The sequence below is a fragment of the Nilaparvata lugens genome, chromosome 5, assembly GCF_014356525.2.
Source record: "Nilaparvata lugens isolate BPH chromosome 5, ASM1435652v1, whole genome shotgun sequence".
In the NCBI taxonomy this organism is placed as follows: Eukaryota; Metazoa; Arthropoda; class Insecta; order Hemiptera; family Delphacidae; genus Nilaparvata; species Nilaparvata lugens.
Window position 1 is genome coordinate 50,391,436 of NC_052508.1, and position 22,594 is coordinate 50,414,029.

At 33.6% G+C, this 22,594-nt stretch overlaps 2 protein-coding genes across 6 annotated transcripts in view; both read right to left on the reverse strand.

Annotated features, from left to right (window-relative positions):
- The window catches only part of LOC111059756 (longitudinals lacking protein, isoforms F/I/K/T-like), a 39,328-nt gene extending 17,031 nt beyond the window's left edge, over window positions 1–22,297 (reverse strand). Inside the window, exons 1-4 of one of the 2 annotated variants that reach the window (XM_022347382.2) lie at window positions 21,750–22,289; window positions 15,574–16,402; window positions 14,663–14,743; window positions 6,766–11,035 (exon numbers count right to left, since the gene is read on the reverse strand). In XM_022347382.2, coding sequence (XP_022203074.2) covers window positions 10,686–11,035; window positions 14,663–14,743; window positions 15,574–16,402; window positions 21,750–21,941 — 1,452 coding nt within the window. In that variant the 5' untranslated portion in view covers window positions 21,942–22,289 and the 3' untranslated portion in view covers window positions 6,766–10,685. Of the gene's footprint in view, window positions 1–6,765; window positions 11,036–14,662; window positions 14,744–15,573; window positions 16,403–21,749 lie in introns of those variants that run through there. The other variant, XM_039428607.1, reaches the window with a different exon arrangement.
- The window catches only part of LOC111063080 (longitudinals lacking protein), a 592,348-nt gene that overhangs the window by 46,143 nt on the left and 523,611 nt on the right, over window positions 1–22,594 (reverse strand). The window lies entirely within an intron of this gene.

The window sequence follows — 22,594 nt, forward strand, 5'->3', positions numbered from 1 at the left end:
ATAGAGATGATTTGAATTACATGAACTAGTAGTTATTTGCTGAAAGTAGTTAGTAGTTGACAAACAATTCTAAATACTAGGAGATACTTGTTAGGATGATAAATAAAATTTGTTAGTAAGGGAATGAATGCTAAACAGCCTAATGAGATTCGAATTTGGCCATTCAAATAAGTTGGGAACTGTTAATCATGCATCATACTTTGATGGTTGTAATTTATTGTGAAAATTGGGTTATGATTTCTTAATTAAGGACCATGATATTAATCAAAATACGGAAGGAAAATAGTTTCAAGTGTTCACCTACTCCCAATGATTTTAATTATGCATGCTTAAACAAATGAAAGAGTAAATAAATGGATATATGTCCAACTTACCTTCAATGCAAGAATTCACCGATTGAGAGCATGCGAAAGGAGTCTGAATCCGGCTCGTAACGCGATATAATTCTAAAAAAGAACGTGAGTCTAGGAAACAAGGAAAGTGGACATTACAAAAATCAAAGTAAATTGGATAATAATAGAAAACGTCGATTTTATTAAAGGAGATATAATTTCACTTGAATCATATTTAAAAGATTCCGATTATTATATTTTGAATTCACAATGATTCCCAATCAATTTAATATAAATTGAATGAAATTTTCTCTTTTGAATCTTTTCATTAGATTTATCCCTCAAAGATATTCATGAATAAACTACAGGTAGTACGATTATATAATGTACCTCTGTACCAGTACCTGTGAACACAGCTTTCATGTAGTTTGGTACAGCTGAAACGTCCTGTGATATATTATTTATAGCTACAAACCTGAACTTTGTTAGCGCAATCAGTCTGACAACATTTAGCATCATGTAATTCATGACATGACAAGTGTCAGCTTCACAGCGTAACTCATATAAATAGCCTACAATGAATACATTTTGACAGCGTTGAATTGACGGAAAGAGCATTTGCTTGATATATTCTACTCATACTGATATTTATCAAGGGGAAGATTAAATACGGCAGGAATTGAAGCCATAAATCTTGAGACAAATCCACGTATTCTTGAATCTTTATTATTTTTGTTCCTCGAATAACCTTGATAAATGAAGCACGCTAATGTAATCAAACATTACCGTAGTATTATTCAACATTACGTAGGCGTATTATCCATTTTAATTTGAATGAAACCCAAGAATTACTATGGGAGATCGTCAATTTCAAATGTAATCAGAACATATTATAAAAACGAATTCCAAATTGGATTTGTCAGTATTATAATTCAAAACTGAATTTATTGGTAGATATATTGGGATGTAAAGTCCTGTTGTAATCCCTTTTTGGAGAATTTTGAAGAAGAAAAATTGACCATACGCTTTGCTCATTCAAATCAAATGGAAGAAATCCGAAGATGACAGAGAAATCTTGAATGTGACTAGCTGGTAACCCGTGCTTTGTACTGAGGAAAATTTTGTGCTGTAGAATATAATCTCCAGGAAAAAAGTGGAATAATTATTTATCATTTTGTTCGAAATTATGTGGATAATCTTTATTAAGAGTTTAAAATTTTCAGCATAGAAAATGATTTTGATAGCTTTTGAACCTGTAGAAATTATCTAATTAATGAATTAGAATTAATTTATTTAAGACAATAAAATAAAGAAATTAAGAATAATTATGCAAGTTTATCAGTTCAGTAGTTCAGTCGTGATGTTGAGTCATTCATGTATTTCCTATCCCGTACATGTATAAGACCATTATAATATTGACAATAATATTATAAAAAAAACTTCGAAAGCGAGAACATTGTCTTATTTTGACTGAAATTCTTTATTTGAAGAGAGCATCCTTCACCTACTTTTTCCAGATTTAAAACGTTAAAAACTTCCTGTTAATCCTCTATCTCGACTCAGATATTATCTAAAGAAAACAACATCCCTCACCTACTTTCTTTCAGGCGTTCTTCAGATTTCCTTTACACGTTCTTTCTTTCAGATTTTGGACGTTAGAAGCTCCCTGTCACACAGCCAGGTAAGAAATTTATAATAATTACACAGATTTGAGAAGGGAAGGAAGGATCCACCTGGAAGAAATCCGTCTACCGGATTTCTGAAACCGTCCCCTAAGAAAAAAAACACGTCTCAGAACCCCAAGACAGTTACGTTGATTTTGTTCTCTCTCCTTCTTACACACATACACACACATTCACGCTCTCTGTTGAGAATAGTGAAGAGGCTATTAATCCACAGGTAACGGAAGTTTATAGACGACACAATGAAACGGTGGTAACGTACTCACGGATTTTGCTCGAATCTGGTAACGGGGATCTCTTGGGGAGAGCATGAGAAAGAAAGAGAGAGAGTGAGTGAGAGTGAAGAGAGGAAGTGCTGCCAGCCGGGTGCATCAGGTAAACGCAGCCATGAATGGGACTGCGAATTGTTCTGATAGGGAGATGGCTCCGTGAGGGGATGATGGTGATGGTAATGGTTAGGTCCGTTATTATTTGGGAAAGGAAAATTAATTCTAAACGTCTCGACGGTAGACACGCTTTCATTGCAGGGATATGTTGTCCTCTATCTGTAGCATCTGTACACCACTAACCCGCATCTGTCTCAAGTTGTATATATCGCGTGCATTATTGATCTAGTTCACTATTGTAGGTCACATATGATGCGATGAGGATCGCTGTCTCACTAGCAAAACCATACTACGAAGTATAATGTTGGAGTGAACTTTTATTTTTAGAATCAGATGAAATTAGTAGTTGAGTATCAATCTTTGCTCCTCAGCTACTTACTTCGTCTTAAAACTAATCTTTGTATAATTTGTGTAGCCTTCGATTTATGGGCTAATAGAATATATCATAGAGTGAGGCAAACTATTGCTTTAAGAATATGGTGAGAATAATGTGGAATAATTGAGATAGATGACTCTATCCTACTCTTTACATGAGATGTACAGAGTTAAAACTAAATACTTTATAGGTGGAAGTTTGGAACCATAAAGTTTAAACTGGAGTATCAACTTTTCCTTTCAAAGAGTGATTGAATAAATGGATTAAACAATTATTGTGATTTATAATTCTATTATTATTTCCTAATACTACTTTTAAGATTCAGGAAATTGGTTAAATTAGATGAGCGGAATAATAATAAACGTTTCAAAGCTGAAATTTCATGATTTTTTCTATCTGAAGGTATATATTGAAAAAATGTATGATTTTGTTAGAAATTGAGTTGAATAGTTTTGAAACTAACTGTTTCTGATCTCAACACTGGGTTAGTGATAAAGCATTACGAACAAAAAGTAGATTTGGTTGTATTGGAAATTGATATGACTTAAGAGGAATGTAAAGATTCATATTCATCCAATATTATGGTATTTTTTCAATGAATGTTGTGAAAATTCGATGAAATACCGGTATTCAACCAAGCTTCCAACTAACCACCATAATTTATAGCTATGTCATAACTACGTATCCAATTCAAGAGGCTGCATTGTTGGATGACTACAATTTTCTGAGACTATTCTCTTCTTTTTCAAATAAAGTGTCGCAGTAAAGCATCAACGAAATTAGCTACATAAAAATTAGTGAGAGTTAACGTTCTGTGATTGGTCTGATTTCCGATCACATTATTGGCTGAAATATTGTAAGTTGCAAACATGAAATGGCGAATAAAATATACAATAAAAGTCCAATTTCTCATTGCTAGAGAATGAAATAAAATAGAGTGAATATTGCCCAACAAAAAAGCTCTAGGCTGAAGGTCTTTTATTTTTCGATTGAAATTTTGGAATGAATTCAACTAAGGAAAATTGAAAATGATTCTAAACATGATTACCAGATTAGTGAATAGGATTATTTATTGAGAATTGGCTAATCAATGTAAAGTTGTGCCAGGACTGATTCGTTCATTGGAAGAATGTCCGAATAAAAACAATAATTTACAAGAAGTAAGAAGAAGTTTTCTGTCAAAATTATTTTCTCCAATAATATCATGTTTTCAACAAAGTTGTTCGTTCTTTCTGGATTAAATAAGGGATTTCCATTCTTAAAATGTACAAAAATTGTACTTGCACAAATGTATAATGTATTATAAACATGATAGCCGATGCAACTTGAAATCTAAACTTACTGGATATATGCAAATATCGAAAAAATATCCAGAATAGGTCCTTACACTAATTATAGAAAATCACGAATACATTTCGTCTTCATCGAAAAGATCAACATTAATAACCCAAGTGGAACAGATCATGAAATCAGTGAAAAATATAAAATGACTGAAAATTTTGTGACAAGACTTGAGACTGCAAGACTTGACCTATTTTGGACTATGTGTAACCTTATCTGAATTTGAGTGAGGAATAGCACAAGGTTACCTTATTTTTCCTTTCCCTATAATTTTGATGATGTACTCTTATTGTATGAATGAATGAAGAATAAGAATAAATTGAGCACTCACTACTTAGCACTCAGTACTTAGATTCACAATGGACTTTGAACGAGCGTGCCATTTTCAATGCATTCATGTACTACAAAAGATGTGCAGTACATTATAGAAGCACATTCCACCAGTACTTTTATACAACTTCGTAACTAAAAAAAATTATTTCAACAATATGACTGTAGGCTTTTGTACAATATATAGAGTAGCCCACGTGTCTCGAGCAAGCTCGGAGACCGTTGTTGCTCTTTTATTGCACACTATATCTAACTTCCATGTAACCTCTATTACTATGTACACTGTTAAATCTATCTTTGTGATGTGTTTGATATCACTGTATATACTTTTTTCTATAAATTCTACGACAATGTAGTGTATAACTATATACATAGACATTCGCGGGCACATTATCTTCTTTGGTGTTGTACGAATGCTGGGAGGGGAAGGAAGAAGGACGCATGAATTAGCCAGGACAAAGAATGAGTGAAAGGGGAGACGAAATGCTGACAAAGAGGGTGAATCAAAGAGAGAGAGAGAATGATGGAAGCAGATAGGGAACCAGCCAGCAGCGTACTAGGGGAAAAGTAACGGAAGAATAGGGATGAAGAAGAAACTTCCCCTTCGTTGCCATTGTCTTGTGCCGAATAGGTTTTTTCATCCCCCGGTCTTGTTCAGTTCGGGGTGCTCCCCTAAAAACGGCCAAGGGTGGTTTGAAGGGAGGGTAGGTCATCATCCCCCTAGACCTAGACCACGCTTTTATAGGGGAACAATTTATATACAAAACTAGCACACTATTACTATACAACACCGTACAGATTCGCTCTCCCCATTCTTTCGCCTAGACATTTGTTCCGGGAAAAAGGACAGGAGGAGGAAGAGGAGTGGTTCAGTAGAACGATTTTGCCGGCTTTTATATTATTTTTATACTAGTTGCGCGTTGTGCGCTTTCAGCCCGGGGTCCCGCAGCTAGCACCCAGCAATCTGTCTCTTCATCTAGAGCAGCCAACGTCCCAAAAAGCTATAAAACATCACGAGATCACGATGAGAGAGGGTGAAAAGTACGTGGAAGAAGAAGCAAAATGGATTGATGTGGTGTGAGAGAGAGCAAATTCATTTTCACATCTGGAGTTGTGATCAAGCATGGAGTAGAGAATAGAAGATTATGGTGTAGTACAGACTACTGACATTTACTAGCATTCTGCAAGGAAGGGGATTCACTTTTACTAATAGAGGAATGATGAAACCAAAGAGGACCGGAATAGAAATCTCGTATTTCAATCCTCTCTTATGAAACTGAGAGATTAGATTAATCATAGATGATCCTGAATCAGCCTAATAAGTCATGCAACTTTAGGTAAAAATCAATTCAATCTCATAGAATCATGTTTGGAATATTTTAAAAATCTTACTCAGAACAAAATTGTGATTGAAAGGGAGTTTAAAGATTCTGCTGGCTATTTTAATATCATCTTTAAAATTTACAAGTTATTTTAAAATGTTATGGCATCTGGTTATCACATATTGAGTGAGATAGTTAACGAACAAGTTTTCAAATTGAAGTGTACTTCAACGCTCAGTAAGCACTCATTTAGAGCAAGCATGGTTGGATGTATTCTCAGTCTGTCTCTGTAGAGTACTCAGTTTTCAGAATATTCAGTATGTCTACTACACACTTCTCGCAGTAGGCCTACTCTACAACAAAACTGGAGAATCTGATGAATTCCATCAAGCAAAATTTATCAAGATGACTTGAGTTATTCAATATGAACTGAATAATAGGCATATAGATGATTCATGGGGTACCTGCCTCATAAAGTACTAGTTGTTTAATATTATCATAAAAGGATTGTGAAGTGAAGATATTATGATAATTCTCAGAATGTAAGTTTTTGAAGGGTGCTACAAGCCTCTCTTCCAAACCTTGAAACCTGTTTCATACCTTTCAAGTGAGTTATTTTCAACGAATTGGAAAAAATACTACTTCAATTCGTATCATTCATATTTGAATAGTGATTACGATTTACATTCTTCTCCCTGTTCAACGATGAAATGACTTTCAGAAATAACTCAAAAGTATAGTAGTAGCCAGATTTCAATATTGGAATCACTGATTTAATTTTCAAGAGCTTTACAATCGAGGAATGAATTAATTGAAACCGCATTGAGAATAAAAATCAAGCTAGTTCAAGATTACTTGGTTCTGGATAAAGAAAATAAAAGGTAGCCTGAGATAGTTAGCAATCTTGTCAAAAATCTGAATAACATATAAATATAAAATAACATAAGAAATCGGATCAAATATTATAAAGGGTATAGAGAAATTATACAAAAATAATAAACTGACAAAATCTATATGCTTTTATTATATAATAAAGAACAATCTTTGACAGAGTAAAAATTTGAGCAATCGTCAATCAGCTTAAACTAGTGGAATGATAAAGGCAGTCAGAAGGACAAAAAGTCCAGAGTTATCAGTCTTAACATGATTGTATCTAAATGATATTGCAAATCACAATGAATAACAGCATATTTCTAAGCATGACAAGCAGTTGTCTCAGTCTAATTAATTATTTAAAGGCTAAAGAATATTATCATGAATGGAATAATTGAAAAAATTGGCACTTGAGGTCTTAAATCTAATTGTTACTATTTTCTATGTATTTCAAGGCAACTATATATTATGTGTCTATGTGTAGGGAAGCTTCTACTTATTACGAGTCGATGTATGCGTCTATATTGTGAGTATTCAACACTGTGTACTGGTATCTATGTACTTCAAAACTTCTATAATATGAGAAGGAATATTTCAAGGCTTCTATGATATTATGAACGGAATGATATCATGGATGTACAAGCATTTGAAGGATTATGTTATTAAAGACTTCTATTATATTTATGTAAGTCAAGACAAGGATATTATGCGATTCAATGCTTCTGTAATATTGTGAACTGTACATATATGAACTTCAAGGCTTCTATAATACAGTATTACATGAATCTTTCTAGTGGATCTGAATTATATACTGAATCTATACAATCAAACGCCGCATATCATAATCAAGGCTACTATATTATCAGTCTATGTATTTCAAATTGTGAGTCAAAATATTTCAAGGCTTTTATGATATTATGATGAATTATATCGTGAGCTATATGTAGGTAATTCAAGAATTATATGTACAGTATTATAAGTTTCTTATTATGCGTCAATGAATGTCAAGGCATCTATGATATTAGTGATTCAATGATCTATGTTGTTCTTCAAATCTTATATAAGATAGTATCATATAAAAAATACTGAATCTCTGTATCAGAGGATATGACGGTTTCTATGATACCAGATTGAAAAATATTTCAAGGCTTGTGGAACATCAATATTTACTGAAAATTACTCCACGGTTCTTTATAATATTATGAACTGAACTTCAGAGCTCAAAAATAAATTGAGCAAATTATATCCATGGCATCTAGCATCAATGTGTGTATGGTTTATCTATAATGGCTTCTATTTCATGGATCTTCTAGGCTTCTTTATCATGAGTCATTCAATAGATGGGTTTCTCTATATGGATTATGGTCCAGGCTTCTTTGATGTTGACTACTGTATATATGATACGATATTCTGTGATATCACGACCTGTATTTATGTATTTGAAGCATCCATTTCAATATTATGCAACAAGTAATGGTATTTACAATTGGAAATTGATAACACCATTGTATTTCGAGAATAAATACTATTAAAATTGTAAACTATATTAGGAGAGCACAAAAATATATTTATAGGATATCAGTCAAATTAGATGAGAATATTAGAGCTTTTAAAACTATTACTTATGCATGAACTATTTATTTATAACAAGCTACTAGGAAAATCATTGAAGTTGTAAGCAGAAAGCAAGCTATGAGGTATGTAAGAGCTGTACAGATTCTTATGTTTGAATGAATAGTTATGATTATCATCGATTGGAAATGATAATGTACTGTAGTTTATGTGAATCACCAATTTTATAATTTCACGGGTCTGGAAAAATCGTGTTTTGAAAATGTTATGAAAATGTATCGGAACGGTTCATTGCAATATGCTTTAAATCATTATGATATGGGCCTTTAGAAATAAGGATTAAAAAGTCGAAGAAAAAATTAAAAATCGAACTGTTTCATTGATTCAAAAAGACATAATATAATTGTTTTCTTAACGGAATAACATTTTTGAAGTGTAGTGTAATGTATTTTTGTTTTATGAATTTTTAATAATGAATTTTATTTCAATGGAAAATTATGTTTTCAAAATTATTTGCAATTGACAATCTCAAAATTTTATCATGTTTTTTTCTATAATTTACTTACTATTCAAACATTACTGGCCTCAATTTATTGCTTTTCAAATAAATTTTTGGAGTTGTGATCACACAAACTAATTGGTAGATTCATAATACTACGTATATTAAACTTAAATTATCAACTGGACTACTTCCAATCCCTTAAATATTCTTGAACACAATATCCAAATAAATAAATAGTATTTACAAAAGTTTTTACAGAAGTTAGGATTTGCATTTCTCCTGCAAATGATTATCTATTTGAAAAATAAGTTCAAATAGTCTTTTATACTCTGTAAAATAGAAAACAATGAGCTCGAAAATATTATCTGTACAGGTTATAAAGTAAAAGATACTGGTTAGGTCTATCTTTGGCCCTAGTTTAAAGGAAATCCGATAATCCAGAAGAATATCGTACATCTAATTCTAAAACGTTTGGCACTAAATCATTTTAACTGGTCTTATAAAACTAGGATTTTATGATAGAAATTTATATCCAAATAAATAGATGGATTAATAAATAAGATCAATAAATAAAAATGATAACAGAGGTAAAGTCTAAAAATACTGTAATAAAGTCTACTCAATAAATTAAGTCAAGATTTTCTTCGAAAGGTTTAGAACCTTCTTTGATCACAGACATATATACAGCTAGCATTATAATAATATATTAGAATATTATATGCTATTAAGTCTTTCCGCCAGTCTTATACATCGCTAATATCCAATTCTCAAGTGGACTCATTTCTCAGTGAAATTTATCATCAACAGATCAAAATCACACAAATTAATTCTTGGTTAGCACAAATCTGTGACAATAGTCAGCAGTAGTGTATAGAAATAAAAATAATTTCTATGACACACACTAATTAATCCTAAAATTGAAGAAAAAGAGATTTTCCAAGGTTTATAAAGGGAGCTAAAGTTAGTGTATAATTGGTATAGTGAATAAAATCATTCAACTAAACTAATTACAAATTACTCAGTCTTGTAAGTTGAGAATTCAGTCTCATAGTAATAAGTCTTATAAGGATCGCTGATTGATTAAATATTTATCATTCAATTATAGTCAATATGGGCAATTATAGTGAAAATGAACGTCCAACAAATTAATAATGTTCAATGAAATTCTGCAGTAATGCGTTCACACCGATATGAAAAATATTGAGTATATTAAATTGATAGATTGAGTGGATCTGGATTATAGAGAGAATATTAAAAGAGAAAAGCTTTTCTCCAATTTCTTGGTAAAGTCAAGTATGTATCGAAACATGGAATGTCTCTGGAAAAAAACAATATAAATAATACAACTTATAAAATAATATAAGAGTATGATTCATTGAAAGTGTATGCTGCTTATTATCAAAGAGTAGGCTATGTTTTGTGATGCAAGAGTATTCTTCTCATTCTTCTCTCAAGAATATTATATTTGTATTACCGAAAACACTTTCAAAATTAAAGCAGATTTGCGTTATGAAATAATTCTCTAAATAGTTTACTATTAGATAGTGAAAAAATAGACTATATCTGGAAAGTATCCAGCATTAAATCTGTTTTATCCCAAGGGTTAATAAATATTTCCACATACTCTTTGGAATACTGAAAACACTAAGGGCATGAAATTTCCAAAATGTTCTTCACCTCCTGCTGATGCATTCAACCCATTTGACGAAACCATTTTTCTTATCTTGCGATGATTTGATACATTTGGAATGTATGAATTGAGGCAATCTTGATTATAATTCCACGAAACCCCTGATCTTCTAACAGTGTATTTGAAGAAAAGTAAACTTCAAATCTAAACTCAATTCAAAACGTTGAATTCTCGCATGACATTTTCCTGTTGTGGTAATGTTTTTACGAAACAAGAAACTTGAAATCTTTAAACACTCATCTTGGATCGCCGAACTCTCGTGAAAGGGGGTGGAGGCGGTTAGATACTCACCCGCCCCTGACCGCCCCACACGAGCGGCAGGGCGGCCGCCTGAAATATATCGTGATTCCTGACATGTTGAGCGAGCTTTTCCCGCCGAAAGAAGCGTTTCTCGCAGAGATGACAGGGAAACTGCGGTCCTTTGCCGCACTCGTAGCGCACGTGTCGTCCCAGGTTGCCCTTGCGGTTGTACACTTTGCCGCAGCGGTCACACGGGAAAGAGCTCTGCGTCGTCTCCTTGTCTTTTCCGTCCTTGTCTATCACATTGGTGGCATGGACCGCATACAGGCTGGGAGGGGCGCGCCGGGGGGGAGCCGCTATTATAGTGTGGTGGATGCCTAACTTCACGTCTAAACAACACAACAGAAAACAAAACAAAACCAAAGTAAATGAAAAGAAAATTATAAATTGAAAAAATCGCAAATTAATGGAATTGAAAAACATACAATGATAATAAGAAGCAAAGAATAAGTGCAAATTAATATTGTTGAATGATCTTAATTGTTGTTGATAATTGGCAAGTGATTGTTAACAGATTTAAATTCAAAGAATAAATTATTTGAATTAAAAAGTATAAATAAATTATTTATTCCATAAAGAGTTGAATTGATAACTAAGTTGAGTCAAATAAATTCATTAGTGAAATAGATACATCTTGAATACTGCGGAAGTTGAGTCGAATAAATTCATTAGTGAAATCAATAAATCATTGAACACTGCTGCTAAATAATCAAATTTATAGCATTCGTCGACCAAAAATCGATAAATAATGCAAAATAATAGATAGTCGAAATCAAATTTATAAATGAGTATTTAATTATGAGATTCGTAGTTGGAAATCACATGGATGAGACAAAAAGATAAGAAAATATACAATAAGACAAAATCGATAAATCAACGATAATGCGAGTAGTGAAAATAGTAAATCAAATTTTGAAAAAGCGTTCAATGAAACCGCTCTCGAACTACGGAATTAATCAGGAAATCAATATCCTACATCAAAACGGACATTTTTGAGAATCATTAATATGTGTGTCTCAGTTTCAATCATATAACTCCTCAGATTAAATACGATGGGGACTCTATTTTACAAACTTCAAAGTAACTTTAGATAGCATCAGACGAGAAGTCTAACCCCATTTTTTGTTCCTAGCACCTTTCAGATTTACAATAAGAATAGGCCTACAACTATTTCAATTTCTAGTCAGACAAGAATTATAAGAGACGCCATTTAGATTCTATATCTTCCACTTTCGAGAGATATCAATTAATAAAACAAAGACAAAATGAAGCTTCTCAATTTTTCTGATGCTACAAAATAACATTGTTACAATCCAACATCTGATACAATTCAACATTGATGGGTCACAGAAATTGTAGAATTGTTCCAAAATTAAATAAATCTCAATCATTTTTCTGATTCCAGCCTCCTTCACATCAATTTTATGATTCGAACCTTCAAAGGGATTCAAAATGGTACCAGAGGAGAAAAATCACAGTTCAGATCGGAGTGAAAAGAGTTCTGTTGAAACGTATTTGATTCGATCCCTCCTTTCTTCACTTGCCGAACAAAAGTTTATTCATTTTGTGAGAGGGAGATCAGACATCCCTTGTTCCACTCTGCTTCAAAGGACTCACCCCCCTTCCTCTCACCCTTCAGAGAAAACCCCCTCCCCTTTTCGAAGCCGACCCCATTCATCCTTCCCCCAGTCTGACACAAAACTGAATTATTATCCCAACTACTAATCAATGTTTGTCGGGATAATACAGAACATTCTGTTGTTATAAAAGTTCATTTCGTCTATTTTGAACAATATTGTGATTCATTGATTGACTAAATGACAACAAAACACTTCATCTAGCTTGTAACTAGAAGTTTAATTGCAGTGTGTTTATAGGATAAAAAAATTTCATATTGAGAAATAGTTGTTGATCACTGTCGTTGGTGTTTTAAATAACTTCTCATCAAAGAATTCTACGTATTTGATTCATATACTACCATTTATTCAGCGAATATCAAGAGAAACTGAAATTCGAATGAGATGAAATCAAAGCATAACAGGTATAAGATGGAATAGAAGAAGGCATATATGAAAAGAAAAAGTATTTTAAAGTGAGAAATTCTCAACAAAGTGCTGCTGGATTTCAAGTTTCCTTATTCCCCTGCGTAATTACAAATGAACCGTAATAAAAATAATGAACACCAACTGTAATACTGGATAAATATACAATACAGCATGAATACTACAATAAACATTTTTATAATAAACAGAGTCTAGAGAAGAAGCGTAATAGGACAATTTTTCTCCACGATAAAGTAGGAATTAGGAGAAATGAACATTGCACGTCGTAGCTCGTCTCTACAATAATTTAGCAAGGTATAGTACTGCTTCAGTTGAAATGAACAAAGGCGGGAAAAGCTCTCGAAGCCTCGAACATAATTTGGATTTCAATAAGTAGGCTATGTAGAAAAACGACACATCAAAGCTGTGTAGAGTTTAGGCTAGACGGGTCTACAGAACATTCAACATGGCTTTCACTGTTTGGACTGCAGCATACCATAAGCTGCATATATGTCCATATTGACCCTCATCATTTCTCGCAGCGATGAATGACTGCAAGATGCAGCAGGTGAGAGAGGGTGTAAGAAGGGGTCAAGACTGACCCCTTGCATGGTGTGAAACATAAACAGTCTGCAAGACACCGAAGAAAAGATTGATAAAGGGTTGTAGCAAGTTGGGGGAGGAAGGCATCAATAGTTAGGTGGGTGTAACAAGATGAACTGGTTACCAAGTCCTTGACACCTGCCCTGTCCTTGCAAGGATCTTCCAGGATGCAAGGACGCAGCCTTGCAAGGACGAGTCTTGACCGGAACAATGTCCTCCAAGATCCAGTTTACCTTCCAGACAACCTGGACCCATTTTTTAGATCCTTTTTTACTGCAACTGCACGAATCACTCACTAGTTTCAGTGGGAGCTGCGCTTTTCGCTTCAACTAGGCCTATCAACAATAATAATTTATTATTGTCAGTTTGGTTCGACTGGGAACTTTTCACCAAAGAAGCTGGAAACCTGTTTTGATGTCAAGAAATTTCCACTGCAAGGGAAAGATGCTACTTCTCCACTTACCAGCGTGAGAGATAACCAAGATTGTAACTCGATTGGAACCTGTTATAATAGACGATGCACTTTTCTCTGATTACATTGCTGTTTAAAAAATACAGAACAACTTATTATCTATCTCCCATGAGATATTATAGTAATGATTCTGAGGATTGAGGAACCTGTTTCCTGATTGCTGTCAGAAAAAATTGCCACTTGTTTTCTGACAAGCGTGAGATGGTAGAGATTCGAGGGAGCCTGTTCCTTGATGCACTCGCAATTTCCACTGATTACATTCTTGTGAGGAGAAGATTGTATGAATCCGTGGGAGAAAGCAAGGAAGCCAAGTGACCTGGTCCACTGTAGCCTATATGATCAACTCAACTCACTTTATATATCTGACTAGAAAAGCACATTATACATTCGAAATGGCAAGAATAGTCTATTGAGATTATAACATGTATCAGGATAATGTGTAAGCTATGCAATTTTTCATTTTTCTTGTAATAATTACTCAGAAGAGTAAGTTTCCAAGGTTGTGAATCATATTCAAGTCAACTTAATCGCAGAAGGGATGAAACTGATGGAGAAACATTTTTAAAAAATAGACCGATCTATCGAAACTCTCAATAGTCAATTTGCCCTAGAAGTGGATTGTGTCTTGAATGATTAAACAGTTTGCAAATTCAGGCTCGATTTAGTCAATACGATTTCACATTGAATGAATAGTTTAGAGGCTTCAGAATAGATGGTACCTTTATAAATATCAAACACTTATTTCATACATTGGTTGAATTGAAATACATGATAAAATACAAGCAAAACCATTGATTCAATCATAGATGAGAAAAATAAAAAAAGGAAGCTATTCTCACCTTGTGTGCTATTATGAAGATCTTCGGGACTGAATTCGTCATTTGAGCCATCTTGTAGGGGGTGTTGTTTATCACCAAAGCCTGCAAAAATATCGAAATGTGAGTATAAATGTTAAGCATGAGTGTAATCTGAACATTGTTTCTTCAAGGATCTAGAAAATCACTTGCTCAACAAGCATGGACGATTTTATAGATTTCACGAGATTTTCCTATCTTCTCATTTAACAATCTAAATATATTATTGAAAGGGAAATGGAAAAGAAAAACGAAAATGAGTACAAGAGTGGAGTCAACCACATTACAGTATCACTGTGTATGATTGAAAACATAACTTTCGATTAGAATAGTTAGCAGATTATATTTGTTGTAATTATTGAATTGTCATGGTTGTTCTGAGGTCTCCAGCAATGAGAGTTTGTATCATGCTTTATTATTGTGTCAAACCTTATAGTGATGGATCACGAGTTGTCATAATTGGAAGTAATTGTATCATATTGAGTAATCAAGCAATAATGAGAAGATTCATGAAACTGAGATACTAGAATTTTCAATTTATATTTACGAACAAAATTTCGAAAATAGAAAATGATTCAGTAGCCTTGTCACTTTTGAATAATATTTGCCACCATTGAATTATTTTAATTAAATTTTTAATGTAATCTAAACATCATTGCTGCTGCCAAAATAGGAATTGTCATTTCTTCCGGATAGTTGAGTTTTCATGTTAATTTCAATTACAATTTTAGTTTAAAAAAAGTTTAGTTTTGTTAATCTTAGACTACTCTTCATTAGATTTGGTAATAAATGAATTTGTGACAAAAAAATTGAAATGAAAAACTGACAGGCGAGAATTGAGTGAAAGTTGGTTGGAATTGAACAAAACTACTAACAGCGCTATCAACTTGACTGACCGTGCGGTATGAAGTGTGTGGACGGTCCGGCAGCGGGCATGGGGGCGGCATTGGATCGCTCGTCGTCGCCGGCATTGAGACTGCGGTCGTCACCCGTCACCGAGTCCTCGTTCTCACTGGTCGTATCGTTGCACATCTCCGTCTTCACCACGGCCGACGGCTGCCGTCCGTAGTCCTGCGGCACGGCTGCTGCGGATGACGCGGACTCCGACAGAGGGGGCGAAGGCGACCCCTGTGAGGCGGCGTGAGGGGGAAGGGACTCCGGGAAGGCGCTGGTCGTGTCCGGGGTGTCGGACGATGGGAAAGTCGTCCGCAGGTTTGTCGGTTCATAGTTACTCATCTTGCGCCGTTTCCTCAAGGTCGGGGAGACACTGCCCTCCCGTGCCGCTAGGGGGCTCTGGGGTGCCCTATCAGTCACCACATGTGAAGGTATCACCAACCCTTGTTTCCTCTCGTCTGGCATCAATCCCCCCGCACGGGAGCCCCCTTCCTCCCGAGGATACATTGCCGCCCTCCTATGATGATCCACTGGCATGTATTCAGTCTGCATAACGGCTGACTGTCCCTGCGCTTTGTACTTATTATAATCTGCAACCCCACCCCCACCATTACTGCTACTACTATTCCCCCCTGTCACCCCCCGTCCCCCACTATCTGTCAAGCCCTTAATTTGTAATGTTTCGGCCGCTTTCAAGAAATTGCCTAACTGTTCCTGGGAGATGTTGACCTCACCCCTGTACATATACTCGAGCATGGCACGCAGTTCGGCGAATTTGACATCTTTGAGGATGATAATCGGGTGTTTGTCGTGGTGTTGGCTGAGTATCGTCTGCAACAGAAAACATGATGGATTGTTAGTGGGGAATAATCATTACAATAATAAATGTTGGTATATTATAACTGCATATTATAATAATGACACTAGTAGGTCTGTGAACAGTGGATCTCGCGCAGATATAAACTGCAACCTCCACTAATGCTGTCAACTGGTCAGCCCGAGTTGAAAGCTGAGGAAGGTCGAGAAAAAATACTAAGTTACTTTGAGTTATTAATTGCATGCGTCATTACATTAATAGTTCAGTCAACAGCTGATTGATTATGGATTATGAATGAATGATTTCTATAGTCTTATTTTAACAGTAATATTGTAGTAAGGAGGAAATTCCTTTTCCTCCCATAGTATGCTTGAAATGCAAATTTTCAAAAAACCTTACACATGCATTGACGCTCTATTCAAAAAGAATCACTGTTAAATTTCATGGAAATCTGTTGCTGCGTATGGCCATAAATGCAGAACAAACATACATATACACATATAAACATACGAACATGAATACGGTATATAAAGTGAAATACAACGGACTTGAATCTTGGACCTCACATCGCTCAGTAAAGAATTTTTATGAAAAATGAATGATAAAACTGCATAATAATGATAATATGCATAGTAAATACATATTCTGTTAATCGACTACAACTGCTTCAATGAATGTACTACAAACTTTGAATTTCTTCGTAAATGAAAAAGGGGTACATCGGATCAAGGATCGACTTGTGATCCACTTATTAAAAAGTATTCGAGAAAAAAATATTAGCAATAGACTAGACGAATAGACAAATAAACTATTGTGAAGTAGTAACGAGATCAAATCACGTAATCATGTACATACTTTGGGATTGGGAATTGGTCTTGATTAAAAGACGTAAATATTATCTCCATTCGCCATTGCAAAATGACAAGTTGTAAAAGTTTGAAGAATAAATTTCAAATCGAAATTCCAATATCTTTCCGATTTGAATTAATTTTTACGCATAATGTTAAGAGTTTTATGATCAGTTTTTCATCAAATGATAGAAAAATATTGAAGAGTACTTCTTTGATGTGGAAGCATTTCTTAGATGTGAAAAGAAATTCCAGATTTACTCAATTCAACATTCATGTAAGTTATTTGGTTTACCATTGGTAGGCTACGGGGTCCCCCATGAAATTAGACTAAGCTTATTTCACAAACATTGTACCACAATCATTGAGGAATATCGGGTAACAAGGCGAAGTGAAACTACTGCCACGATAGAAAGCAATATAGATAATAATTTTATAGTCCTATATTCTGCTTTTTGGCTACGCTATAAAAATGCAGTAGCGAAACAGTTTTTAGGTTGAGTCTATTGTTTCTCTCCTAATGATTTCAAAGATGTATGCTTGCGTGAATAAATAGATATTGAAATAGTAGTGATTGCTTTCACAAGCCTAACCTCGAAAGGCTCAGGTGAATTCAATCTATGATTTGACTAGTAAGTAACCCGTGCTCCACAATGGTTTAATTAGAGAAATTACAAACTGAGATCTTGATCTACTAAAACCATAAAGAATTTTAAAAAGGCCTATGACCATCCTCGGTATAAATTAAATTCGTCATTCGTAAATTTCCTATCCCGTACTTGTATAAGCCAATTCTTTCCTCTATTATTATTATAGATTATAAGTATTTCATATAACGTTCCATATGAACATTATAAATCACTTAATTTCTCAAAATCAAATTGGAAATGGGGAGGATTATCAGTTACTCTTTGCCCCTTATTACGTATGAAAAACCACCGTTATAATCATAATCCAGAAATTAATGGTCATTGCCTTATTTCAAAGATTCTATTGCATTATTTCAACTTTTAAAACAATTACAACATCCAAAAAGTGTGCTGAGATATACTGTTAACCGTTAATAAGTATAAATCGGATAGAATTTCCAAATTATAAAGAGTACAGATAGAGTAAATAATAAATTGATTGAGAGGAAAACTACATAGACAAAGGCTAGATATTAGTACAGATACAGGCTAACATCTAACAAAATAGTGTTTGTGAAAGAATAAGAGCAATATTGTTTCAGAGTAGTTGAGATTGAGCTATGAATTGGGTATTGGAAAGGGAACTTTTTCAAAGAGGAGGAGATTATGCTTAGGCCTACTGGCTACTTTACTGCACAATATTAAAAATGCCCTAATATTGAAAGGCTATAGTGATTTTTATGACCTCAATAAAAGTAATAACAAACGAATTTCCGCATAAGATGCTACCAGGACTCTAGATTCAAACAATTCCGTTTCTTCTGGAAAATGAAACTGATACCAACATGATTTAGATCTCTAAATAATATTTTATTTTAAGTATTTTAGATTTTTTAAGTATGAGAATCAAGCGAGTCAATGATTGGTTAACAATTTTTTTACTAACTCAAGTAAAATAATGTGGAGTAGAATAATATTTATGAAGCATATTTGATTTCAAACCCCAAAATAAACTTACATGTAGAGTTAAAATAATAGTTTAGTGTGAAAATAATAGTTATGAGTTTCCGAACATTGATTTTTCATGAAATAATCATTCAAAATTGAAGATTCAATTGAAGACTACAGTACGAAATAATTAAAAAAAAAAATTAAGGAGACGATACCGGTAATTCATTGATGAAGACAATAATTTGTCATAGAAATAGAAAAAAACCAAGTTTGCAAGTTCCGATATAATTCATAGTTGCAGGAAAGAGTGTTATGTTTCGCTAGAAATCAATCTTTCGTTCAATCAATTTTGACTTTGGTTGTAAGACAGATATTATTAGTTATGTCAAATTTCTTGGCATCACATTGCAGAGTAATGTGAAATGGGAAAATCATATTTTTTCATTGGGTAAGAAAATATCTAGAGGCATTTTTATGTTATGTAGATTAAGAAATTTTTTTAGCATTGATGTGTTGGTAGCTGTATATTATGCTTACATTCAGTCACACCTGTTGTATGGTATTTTGGCATGGGGGAGAGATATCAATATGAAGAAACTTTTTGTTGTACAAAAAAGGGCCATAAGGATCATTTGTAAAGTGTATTATGACTGTTTATGCTTTGTATGAGTTTGAATGTCTGATGTATACCAGAAAAAATCTATCCATTCTACCCATAAATAGTAATATTCACAATCATTTTACATGACAAGCAGAAGCACTTAGATTATCACAGTGCAATTACCATTTAACTTTAAAAAGTTTTGTTGAATTTGGAAAGAGGTTATTTAATAAAATGCCTGCTCGTATTAAAGAATGTGATATTAATAGTTTAAAGGTTTCTGTTAAAAAGATTCTAATTGACTGCTGTCCATATGGTTATGAGGATTTATGGTGATGTCTTTGTATTTTCTTAACTGTGATATACCTGTTTTAAAAATTTTTCTTGTAATAATATGGAGTTTGCTTATCTTTGTCTTATTTTTGTATATATTACGATGTGACTGTGATGACTATTAACGTTTATTGTTATATTTTATAATTTTTTATTGAATTGTTGACTTTGTCTTGCATTTTTGTTAAAGTGTTCTGACAATAAATGAATCTTGAATCATAAGAAACACTAAGTGTTTGCCTCGTACAGTCGTAGCCTACATACAGTAGGCCTACTTTCAATAGTTAGGTTTAGAGGGACCAATTTTGTAATGTATTTTACTGAATAAAATGATTGATTGATTGGTAATTTTCTAGTACTGCCGTACTTCAAATTCAATTATTTGAAATTGGAATACACAAGAAAATCAAACTTAATATGGATACACATTGATAGAGTTTTTTTTTCTGCTTGATTTGGTTCAAATGAGAAAGATGTTGAAGTCATTCATGAATAATATTATTTGTAAATAGTATTTGAAATATTTTACTAACACGATCTATTCCGGAGTGTTTGATGGTCAATAATCAAGAGAGTTCAAATCTGTCACTTATTAAAATAAAACTACTTTGTCACTCCTTTAATATGACAACCTTACATGAAATAATATGAATTGCTATTGCGTAATCAATCTTATGAATATTGACATAAAAATGAAGTTCTTATACTCAATTAGATATTTTTGGTAAGATGATTTTGAGCGATGTGCAATTTAATAATGTAAAAAACTAAACCGTTTGAAACCACTCCAAAAAATAGTTTTAGAAAATTTAATATTATTTCATCAATATTCATTTGCTGTTCAGTACTTTTTGAAATAAAGTTTCAGTATTTTTCCAGAAATAATAGCATCCATTAAAGCTATTTACTAACATAGTCTAATCAATAAGAATTATTTTCTAGAAAAATAGATTTTATTAAGGTAATTTTCATATTTGAAAATCTTCCTTGAAATCAGAACCAATAGCTCTTCACAGTAACATTGATCACACCAACTCGTAAAATAATCTTCCAGTCAAATTTGCAATTTAATTGACACAATAGGCATTCTCCGACAATAATTCTCATAATATATTGTCAAAGTTTCATCAATTATTTCTGATGGTGTTAAAACGGAAAGGGGACGCTATATAATTACAAATAATGTCTGATTCTTATCAAATTCTATTTATCTTCTGAATGAGTAGATCTACATTCAAAACATCGAAGGAGAAAAAAATGTATAATAATTAGTTTTACAGGATTAAGTTCCTTTTAGAGCAACATTAGAAAGTTCAATGATTTTGAACTATAGTAGCATTGAACTCTTGTGACCCTCCGTCAGTAGGCAAACATAAAGGACGGGGACTGTACCACTGTACAAACTCTTATCAACTTATACACATAATAATGATACATCTTCATACAAGATCCCATATTTTCCCTTCTGACACTTAACATTCACCATACAACCAATTGAAATTTGCGCGAATGAAAAAAATCTATCTGCAGTCAGTATACTGATGTACCTAGCAACTAATGTATGAGTCATCCCCAACAAAATAAAAGATTACTTACAGAGTAGGCTACGGTAGTTGGGTACCGTACCGTATGATGTAATACCATGATCATATAATACGGTAAATTGAAAAGTAATATTGACAAAACAACAAAACAACTTGAGATAATTTCTATGATTTAGTCTACGTATTATCATATTAAATAAATGAATGAGATCAGCAGCTTACTTATTAAAATAACTATTTTCAATACTATTGAGAAACTATTTTCGAGGTTTAGCTCATCATCAATTTATAGTACGTTCTAGTTTATTAAAAAATCACAATATGGACACAAACATAACCTACAACAGAGCTATCACAATTTAAGAGAGACCAAAGTATGTTTAGCAGGAGACAAACGTATCCTTGATAAGGATACCTTAGGCATAAAAATGAGAGTATTGATAAGAACGACTGACCTCAAGGTAAGGACTGCAGGCTGATAGGACGACTTTGTGGGCCTTGAGTTGTTGGCCATCGGCAGCCAGGGTGCAGTCCACAAGCACTGAATTCTCCAGCAACGAATCAAACACTGATATCAAAGTGCTCTGGTGATTATTCCATCGCAAACAGAACTGTTGTTCGGTGCCCATACTGGACGAATTATTCATTTATCACACTAACAACACAAAACATGGAGGTCGCGATTTAAAAAACGCCTAGATTTGCCGAGAAATAGACACTAGTTAACGATTATAAACAGTGCTAACCTATCTGTTGGCGAGATTAGAGATATAGCCATGGTTTGGAACATTGATTTTTGACTGGGCTATGAATGGACTACAACTGCTACTAGAGTGGGCTGGGTACTACTACTCAGGGCTGGGAACTATGCCTATTGCATTGCAGTAGGCCTACAACTGTGTACTGTTTTGATCTCACCCCATGCAACTAACTAAAGAGCCTGCGATTTCGGGTCGAGGGGCTGGAACTACTGGCGTATTGCGCGCCACCTAGCGGGGGGTGTTGCAACTAGGACACGTGGCGCCAAAATGGAAGTGGATTTGAAATGGCGTTACGAAGGGTGGTTTTTTAAAATGAAAAACTCATAAAATAACTCTGTAAGACTTCAAATTGAAAATTTAGATTTTTTCCAATAGAATAAATCAAATTTTCACAATTTTTCACATTTCAAGAAAGTATAAGGTGAAAATTGCAAGATTTAGTCAATTTTTCTTTAAGTTACATTCGGAATTCCAATGACCTACAGCTATATTGTAGTCAAGTTCCAAAGGGATTGAGACTTAATAAATAATTGAATTAG